Raw genomic sequence first — 9,964 nt, 5'->3', positions numbered from 1 at the left:
TAGCGTATGTTGTCTATTTTTATATTTTTTCCGTTACGACCCACGGCAACTCTTGTATTTCATTAAAAATACCGTTAGTACGGAGCACAGATTACAGAATATTCCTCGAGTGTGCTGGTATCAAATGCTCTTTTCATCACGGATGTTCCAACAGCCACTGACAGTGGGCCCATACAAATACCGGACCGCATGTCAGTGAGCGCTCCCAACACGCCCAGGATCGCGCGGCTCGGCCACCGGTCAGCCCCGCCCACTCCCCGTCGAGCCGGAGCGGTTGACCGGGCGGTGAAATCGAACCACTGCCGTGCCGCTGGCTCGAGAAGCCTCTGCTCTCCACAGCCCACCGCCCATTAATACCCCACCCGAGCTGCACCTCGGCTCCCTCCCCATGCCCACCGCCTTGCCGCGCGCCCCGTGGTGCCACCATGCTCGGCGCGGCGTTCGGACTCCGGCTCCGCGTGCTCCGCCGCCGCCTACGGGGCCGCCGGCGACGCAGGCGGTCCCGCGGGCGGGCGGGGGAGGAGGGAGGGAGGGAGCCGGTGCTGCTGGTGTCCGGGATGGGCGGGTCGGTGCTGCACGCGCGGCGGCGGTCCAACCCCAAGTTCGACCTCCGCGTCTGGGTGCGCATCCTCTTCGCCAACCTCGACTTCAAGAAGTACCTCTGGTCGCTCTACAACGCCGACTCCGGTGGGTTTTCGCACTCGGGATGTTCCCTCTAGTGTTCGATGAAACGCTTGACTGGAGTTGGGGAGTGGTTGTTTGAAGCATGCGTGCTTTGGTGGTTCTTGCGCAGGGTACGTGGAGCCATTGGACAAGGATGTGGAGATTGTTGTGCCGGAGGACGATCACGGGCTGTTCGCTATTGATATTCTTGATCCTTCCTGGGTGAGCTTCTGGGTGTTGGCTCAATGAAATGCATTACGAAAGTGATTAGTTTACTCCGAGGCATTAAAAAGTAATCTTTCCTTGGTTTCTAAGCATGGTATATTCTTTTTTGAGACCGGTGGCTTGGGATTTTTGGAGTGAGTAGTCTCACACTCGGTCATTGATAATTGGTGTAAACAGGAAGGGAACAAGATTAAAGTGGCCATATAGAGGGACCAGTGACCGTTACCAATGCCTTATGATAATGTTTTTTGTCTTTTGACTTACTAGTGCTCTTGCTCCTTGGACAAAGGACAGGGACAGGCATTTCGTAGATGTGGACTCTACATTTCATTTGGGTTGTGAACAGATAAGGATGACGAAATTGAATTTTTGGAGACAGTAGTAATGTGTAATTATCAGGATAAAAAATCTAGTTCATAAACTTTACTGAATTATATATTTTTCTCTTTTGGAATGATTAGTGCACTAAGCCATGCCTTTAGTCCATAAAGTATTAAGCAAACTTCCCAGAGACACGGATGCTGGGAATTAGGATGTTGTCATCTATGCAGCTTATGTGGGCTAATGCTGGTGTACTGGAATACTGGTAGCAATAACTAGGTTAGTGAAGCAATGCTAAATACTCGCTAACATGCTGTCATGCCTTGTCCATGGGTATACATAAGCATATTTAGGCAATTGATGAAACTATTCTTTGTACACTAAAATGATAAATGGTACTTTGCTAGGTTGTATAGAATCTCACTATCTCAGACCTCTATTTTGTATTCCAAAAATCACATCTTGCTGCTCTAACTAATTGGCCCCAAAGAGCATAATGTTTGTGATATGATTTTTCCTCTGTTTTTTATTTTCAGTTTGTAGAACTTCTCCATCTGTCTATGGTGTATCACTTCCATGATATGATTGATATGCTCATTGACTGTGGATATGAGAAAGGGACTACACTATTTGGATATGGTTACGATTTTCGTCAAAGCAACAGGTAGAATCCTATTTTTGGATTTCTTTGCGTGCTGTTGAGTGTTGACTTGGTAACATCAATAAATGAATGGATCAATACTTCATTGTTGTGCAAGCACAAGATGCTGTAACATTGGTTTTATCTGGCAGGATAGACAAAGCAATGGCTGGTTTGAGAGCAAAACTTGAGACAGCTTATAAGACCTCCGGAGGGAAAAAGGTTAATATAATCTCGCATTCGATGGGTGGATTGCTAGTACGCTGCTTCATGTCTATGAATCACGATGTGAGTTTTCATGTTTGCTATGTCATTTTGCTTATGCCAATAAAAATCCATTTCTCAGCTTTCCCTATTTTCTAGGTATTTGCTAAGTATGTGAACAAATGGATTTGCATTGCTTGTCCATTTCAAGGTGATTTAACTTTCAACTGCTTTATTCTGTTATTGCTGGTTTTTGATAGAATATGTGGTTTATATTGGTAGTTTTATCTTGGCAGGTGCCCCAGGATGCATCAATGATTCTCTACTTACTGGATTACAGTTTGTGTATGGTTTTGAGAGCTTCTTTTTCGTTTCAAGATGGGCGATGCACCAACTGGTAATTTCTTTGCCATGTTGCACTACATGAATGTATTGATGCTTGCTTCTATGCCTGTAATCTCTATCTCACCCTCCAAGCACTGTTATTGTGAACTTGGATGCAAGATCCTTTATCATCAATGTGTATCAGTATGTGCTGTGTCTATTTCCTTCATTTAAGTTTACCAATGTGGCAATATCATCATTCCTATTCTTTGTCAATTTGAACTACTATTTCGCTGGTTCATGGTTGCACTGATATGAAATGGAACATCTATTTTATTGTTGAATTTTTTGTTTAACTGAATCACAATCTAACTTAAGTTTGTTCTGATTATATGCAGCTTGTTGAATGCCCATCAATCTACGAAATGCTACCAAATCCAGACTTCAAGTGGAAGGAAAAACCAATCGTTCAGGTCTGGCGAAAGAACCCTGAAAAGGATGGAGTGGTGGAGCTTGTTCGCTATGAAGCAACAGATTGTGTTTCTTTGTTTGAGGAAGCTTTGAGGAATAATGAGGTAGTGATACTCAACTTGGTTTGTAATATGAGAGTGCTTTTTCGTGGTTTACTCTCTTTCTGATGCAGTCATTAGTAGGTATGTTATCAATTCAAAGTGACTTTCCTACCTAAAAGTTGAGGACTCATATTTACAAGGAAGGCACTAAATTGATGATCCATGACTCAATGCATCTCTCTCAGTATGGTTAACTCTTTACTTTGCTGATTCTTGAGCATTCCATTTTCTAATCCATCTGTAGCTCACATATAATGGGAAGACAGTTGCACTACCATTCAATATGTCAGTCTTCAAATGGGCTACCGAGACCCGCCGAATTCTTGACAATGGCAAACTACCAGATACTGTTAGTTTTTATAACATATACGGAACATCGTACGAAACTCCATATGATGTTTGGTAAGTATTGTTCTTGATTTCCTTTTCCCCTTAAATTCATCATTTTTATTTTGGACTAGCTAGTTGTTGGCTTGTAGCTTATCAATGTACAAGTAAGGTAGAGAAATTCTAGCATTCATTATGAGTTGGGCTGGTCCTCTATAAACAGTCAATATGATCAAAGAAAAATGAAGCTTTTCTTGTCAATATTTGGTTCAAAGAGATTGGCCTATTGAAGTGCCAAACTTGAGCTGTCAACCTATATCTAGAATTGTTTCTGTTAGAATATTTGCCTTTGGTTACTTCGGTTGCTACCAGGATCAAGGCATGCATGTTGTGCATGGCACTGTGCAGATGCTAAGATAGGGTAAGGTTTGAGCTATATATGTAACCTATATTCAACAAATCAATCTATCGTGTGAATTATTTCCGTTTTCATGGTATTAGTTTGGTTTGCTCCTGCGACCTCTCATCTCTTCCGCTAATCAATGGCCGGGGAAGCTGACATTGTCAACGCTGCCCACGCCGCTGCGGCCGCACGCCAGGCCAAGATCGCGAGTTACGCTAAGACTGTGCGACTCGTCGAGGAAGCGTCTGGCCGTTGAAGCCTCACGTCGAGCTGAGGAGGCTGCAACCACACGCCAGGCCGAGGAGGCTGAGGCTGCACGCAACATCGCTCTTGCCGATGCGGTTGCCGTCAGTGCCCTCCACGCGCAAGCTGTTTCCGTCCTCAACATCAAGGCACTCGTCCCATTTGTCCTCGACCTCGTCTCCCCGAACTACTCCCAATGGCGTGGCCTCCACCTCGTCACCCTCGGCAAGTATGCTCTCACCGATCACGTGCTCTCCAATGACACCGTCCCTGACATCGCGCACTGGGTATGGATGGATTGCGTCGTCCGCTCCTGGTTGTACGACACCATCTCTGCCGACCTCCTGGACCTCATGATGATCTCTGCCTCGTCTCCGTCCTCCACCGCGCGTTTTGTCTGGCTGAGTCTTGAGCAATAGTTCCTTGGCAATAAAGAGACTCGCGCACTATACCGGGGCTCAGAGTTACACAACTTTGTCCAAGGCAGCATCTCCATCTCAGATTACTGCCGTAAGTTCAATAGCATGGCTGACGCCCTCGGTGACTTAGGCGAGCCGCTCCCAGATCACACGCTCGTCCTATCTGTCCTGCGTGGCCTCAATGAAAAATTTTCGTACATGGCGGCGCTGCTCAAACGACAAAGGTTGTTCCCCACCTTCGTCGATGTTCGCTCCGATCTCCTCGAGGAGATCACGGTGACCAACAAGTCGGCCTCCTCTTTGACTGTTCTGGTCGCCGCCGCTGCTGCTGGCGGGCTAAACCCTACTAGTGCACCCGCTGGCACAGGCGCACCTCCTGGTACGCGTACCTCTGACGAGGGCGCTCCTTCTGTGATAGCTGGCGGCAACTGGCACAGGGGGACATGGTGTGTAGCTGTCCTTCTTCAACCCATGGACGGGGACATTTCAGATCTGGCCGCGCTCTGCACCCTGTCCACTGAACGGCGCCCCCGGCCAGTGACCGCTTGTGTCCTTGCCTCAACAGCCGCAAGCTCCTCAGGCCTTCATCGCGGTGCACCCTGGCATGTTGGTGCTCCCCCTGCCTATCCTGGTGTGCACGTGGGGTTCCCAAGCATGTATGGCATGCCTCCTCACAGAGGCGCATCCGTGCAACCGGCCCAGCCTCCTCACATGGGTGCACCCATGCAGCCGGCGCAGCTGTAGGCACCTTGGCTGCCAACGCACGACCCTGGCTACTGGGATCAGGCCACCCTTGACAACGCTTTCAGCACGATGACACTCACATCGCCACCCACGTGCGAATGGTACATGGACTCGGGTGCCTCTTCACACCTGACATCAGATGCCGGTAACCTCTATATTTCCCATCCCACCTCCCCTTGTACACCTTCCAATATCATCGTTGGTAACGGATCTATGTTACCTATCACTTCTGCCGGTACCACTTTTATCCCAAACCCTCGTGGTCCCTTTCACCTTCAGAACTTTCTTGTTACACCACAAATAATCAAAAACTTAATTTTTGTTCATTAATTTACCATTGATAATAATTGTTCTATTGAATTTAATTTGTATAGCCTTTCTGCGAAGGATCTGCGCACCCGGAGCGTGATCACCAGGTGCAATAGCTGGACCTCTCTATCCTTTACTATCGAGTTCCTCCAGTCTGCATGCTTTCGTCACTGCCGACTCCACCACACTTTGGCATCGCCGCCTTGGCCATCTTGGCTTCGAGGCACTCTCCAAACTAGCTAGCAGTCCAGCCATTTTATGTAATAATAGCGCATCCGAGTCTCTCTGCCATTAATGTCAGCTAGGCCGTCATACTCATCTGCCTTTTGCTACCTCTAGCTATCGGGCTGTCAAGAATTTTGATTTAATACATTGTGATCTTTGGACCTCCCCATTGTTAGTGTGTTTGGTTACAAATATTATCCTGTTATTCTTGACGATTGCTCCTACTTCCTCTGGACGTCTCCCTTTGTGCCTCAAGTCAGACACTTTTTCGGCTCTTTCGCATTTTTTCGCCTATGTCAAAACCCAGTTCGGCTCACCCATTAAAAGCGTGCAGTGTGGCAATGGTTGTGAGTTCAATAACTCCACCACCTGCACGTTATTCCTTACTCACGATGTTGCACTTCGCATGTCGTGTCCACACACTTCCCAGCAGAATGGCAAAGCCGTACGCATCATCCGCTCCACCAACAATATCATGCATTCCCTCATGTTCCAAGCCAGTCTACCCACCTCTTATTGGGTCGAGGCCCTTCATGCAGCCACCTATCTCCTAAACCACCACCCCACCAAAACCTTACATTTTTCCACCACATACTTCGCCCTTTACGACATTAATCCCTCGTATTCCCACTTGCGTGTCTTTGGGTGCCGGTGCTACCCCCAATCTTTCCTCCACGTCCTCTAACAAACTTTCAACCCACTCCACCATGTGTGCCTTTCTTGGCTATCCCTCGGAACACAAGGGTTACCGGTGTCTTGATTTGTCCTCGAATCGGATTATTATCACCCGGCATGTAACATTTGATGAGTCATCTTTTCCGTTCGTTGACCTGACAGCTCTACCGTCACCTGCTGTGTTTGATTTTTTGTTGGACATGGACTTGTCGCCGCTGCCCATTGGGCTGCCTTCTCCTGCAGGTTCTATGGCCGGTGCTGCTACCCCCGTCGGGATCTTGCCATAGGCTGCTGCCAGCAGCGCTGGTCGTCCCGATGTTTCTCCAGTGCCTAGCCCGCCTGCTAGCGTTGCTGCCCTCGTCGGCATCTTGCCATGGGCTGCTGCCAGCAGCGCTGGTCGTCTCGACGTTTCTCCGGTGCTCGGCCAGCTTGCTCGCGTTGCTGCCCTCGTTGGCTCTTTCCAACGGGCTATTGCCAGTCGTGCCGAGCGCCATGCTGCGTCCCCAGACGTGCCCCATGTCCACTCTGTGTACTCCAGTGTACCTGCCCAAGCTGCTAGTCCGGTTGCCCCTGTTGACTTCTCTCAATCACAGGTTGTTGCCAACCAGGCTAACCGCCTCCCGCCATCTGCCGTTCCAATTGTGCCAATGCAAAATGAGCACCGCATGGTGACTTGGGAGAAGTCTGGTTTTTGTCTTCCTGTGGATCACCTAACACTGCACGCCTCAGTGGTCTCGCCTATCCCAAAGACGTACCGCGACACCCTATCTGGTCCAAACTAGTGTGCTGCGATGACAGAGGAATTTGAAGCTCTCCAAGCCAACCATACTTGGGATCTCATTTTGCGTCCTGCTGGCGCAAATATTGTCACCAGCAAGTGGGTTTTCCGTCACAAGTTTCTCCCAGATGGTTCTCTTGATAGGTACAAGGCTCACTGGGTTCTCTGCGGTTTTACGTAGTAGCCTGGGATTGATTTTGAGGAGATTTTTAGTCACGTTGTTAAACCCGCCATCATCTGTATTGTTCTTACATTGGCCCTTTCTCGAGACTGGTCGATTCATCAGCTCGACATTAAGAATGCTTTTCTGCATGGGACTCTTTCCGAAACAATCTATTGTGAGCAGCCCTTCGGATTTGCTGACCTAGCCTGGCCAGATCATGTTTGCCGCCTCAACAAGTCGCTTTATGGCCTGAAGCAGGTGCCCCGAGCCTGGTACAGTCGTTTTGCCTCCTATATCTTCTCACTTGGTTTTATGAAAGAGAAGTCTGATACATCTCTGTTTGTGCTTCGCCGTGGCCCTGATATGGCATATTTGCTACTCTACATGGATGACATCATTCTGACTGCTTCTTCGGCTGAATTCCTTCACCGGATCATCGTAGCTGTTCAGCAGGAATTTTTCATGAAGGATCTTGGCAACCTACATCATGTTTTGGGTACATCAGCTAGTCGTCAGGATGGCTCGTTGTTTCTCTCCCAGTGGCACTACATCCTTGATATCTTGGAGCGGGCTAGGATGTCTGAATGCAAACCCTGCAACACACCTGTTGACACTCATTCCAAGCTCTCTGGTGATGGCGCACCGATTGATAACCCAACACATTACTGCAGTCTTGTTGGTGCTCTGCAATACTTGACTTTCACTCGTCCAGACATTACATATGCAGTTCAACAGGTGTGTATCTACATGCACGATCCCCGTGAGCCTCATCTCGCACTGGTAAAGCGCATCTTGCGCTATCTTCAGGGCACTCTCGATCACGGCCTCTTTCTTCACGGGCCTCCCCTACCGAGTTGGTTGTCTATTCTGATATTGATTGGGCTGGTTGTCCCGAAACACGCAAGTCCACCTCGGACTATGGCATCTTTCTTGGTGACAATTTAGTCTCCTGGTCCTTGAAGCGCCAGCAAATAGTCTCACGATCCAATGCCGAGGCGGAGTATCGTGCCGTGGCCAACGCTATTGCTGAAGCTACCTGGTTGCGCCAGCTACTCATGGAGCTCCATAGTAGCCTACAACGTGCTACCCTGGTATATTGTGATAACATCAGTGCCATCTACCTCTTCAGTAATCCTGTTCAACATCAACGAACAAAACATGTGGAGATCAATCTACACTTCGTTTTCGAGCGCGTTGCTATTGGAGATGCCCGTGTTCTTCATGTCCCGACTACATAGCAATACGCCGACATATTCACAAAAGGATTGCCTTCTTCCGTTTTTTTGGAATTTCGATCCAGCCTCAACGTTCGAGCGTCTGTCATTTCGACTGCGGCCATGTGTTAGAATATTTACCTTTGGTTGCTTCGGTTGCTCCCAGGATCAAGGCATGCATGTTGTGCATGCCTGCATGGCACTGTGCGGATGCATGACATCCTTGTGCGGAAGGCCAGCGCTCTTGCCGCAGTTACGCGATTCCTTTGATTGATTTCTGCTCCCCTTCCATATCTCCGGATAGCTGTTTCTATAAATCGGTTGCTACGATATGGTAAGGTTTGAGCTATATATGTAACATATATTCAACAATCAATCTATCGCGTGAATTATTTCCGTTTTCAGTTTCTTTGGGGTGAGGATAATTCAGAGTTGTTTTAGTGAGAATACATTAGTGCTGAGACTGACGATTGATGCACTTGATTTCATTCCTCTGTTTCTGGCTCTAAGTAAACTCTTCCTATTATGGTACAGTTATGGCTCTGAAAGCTCCCCGATTGGAGATTTGTCAGAAGTTTGTCATACGGTGGTACTGTATTCTTATCACTTGAAATTTAACAGTTTCTACTTGTAAACTTCCAACGGCTTTTTGCGTGAGTATGACACCTGGCTGTTCCATTTTCAGCCGGCATACACATATGTGGATGGAGATTGCACAGTTCCTATCGAATCAGCTACGGTAACTATTCTTTCTGTCACATTGCAGTATGCGAAACATCACACTCCTATAGCCCCGTTGTTAAACGTCTTTTCAAAAATTTACTTTGTTATGCGACTTATGTCATCCCCACTTCAACTAATCCCCTCAGTTTCTATTGGGAATTGTTTGTTAAAAAAACCTAGGACAACAAACCTCTCGAATGCAAACCAAAATGTCTATCTAGAAAGCAAAATCTATGGTGTTTCACACCAGAATAGCATCGGAATCCCATCAGTAATCATTTGAGATTTTTAAGTGCCTTTTCGCTACTTGAAAGAGGATAGCAATAGCATGTCTTTTTGCTCAACTTCATCCTTCACAATCTGGGATGCACCTTCTCACGTCCTCACTTTGGTTACTGACAGGCTGATGGGTTTGCGGCGAAAGAAAGAGTTGGTGTCAAGGCCGACCACCGCGGTCTTCTGTGCGATGAGAACGTGCTCGGGCTCCTGAAGAAATGGCTCGGCGTGAGCGAAAACGCCCGGCGTCGCGTGCCAAAATCCAAAGTGGTGGCCTTGTTGCCGGACGGGAGCTGCTGATCGCCGATCGCCTTGTAAATATCGTCGCAATCTCTTCGAGGGAACTGCTGTTTTGGCCCTTTCCCTTTTAGAGACGATGAAACACAAATTCTGGTGATTGTATGTCTGTATGCTGTAGCGTTGCCAGCCTCTTACGGCACGCATATTCATTGTGCCCTCCAGCACTGGAGCATGGTAATGGAATAATATTGAAATCGAGCGTAATTGCTCAGGCTA

General features: G+C 47.7%; 1 protein-coding gene across 2 annotated transcripts; it reads left to right on the top strand.

Annotated features, from left to right (window-relative positions):
• The first annotated feature begins 252 nt into the window (after window positions 1-252).
• Window positions 253-9,964, top strand: LOC133901561 (phospholipase A(1) LCAT3). Of its 2 annotated transcripts, XM_062342906.1 has the most exons (11): window positions 258-687; window positions 794-885; window positions 1,746-1,873; window positions 2,002-2,137; window positions 2,213-2,264; window positions 2,350-2,450; window positions 2,776-2,952; window positions 3,194-3,351; window positions 8,984-9,038; window positions 9,135-9,188; window positions 9,575-9,964. In XM_062342906.1, the coding sequence occupies exons 1-11, from the start codon at window positions 426-428 to the stop codon at window positions 9,746-9,748; spliced, it is 1,389 nt and encodes a 462-aa protein (XP_062198890.1). In that variant the 5' UTR covers window positions 258-425; the 3' UTR covers window positions 9,749-9,964. The 2 variants fall into 2 exon arrangements, with proteins under 2 accessions (XP_062198891.1, XP_062198890.1); XM_062342907.1 differs by lacking the exon at window positions 8,984-9,038 and having other exon boundaries at window positions 253-687.

Source organism: Phragmites australis, chromosome 20, assembly GCF_958298935.1.
Source record: "Phragmites australis chromosome 20, lpPhrAust1.1, whole genome shotgun sequence".
Classification (NCBI taxonomy): domain Eukaryota; kingdom Viridiplantae; phylum Streptophyta; class Magnoliopsida; order Poales; family Poaceae; genus Phragmites; species Phragmites australis.
Note: the sequence above shows the minus strand (reverse complement) of the source record. Positions and strands in the feature narration are given on the sequence as shown.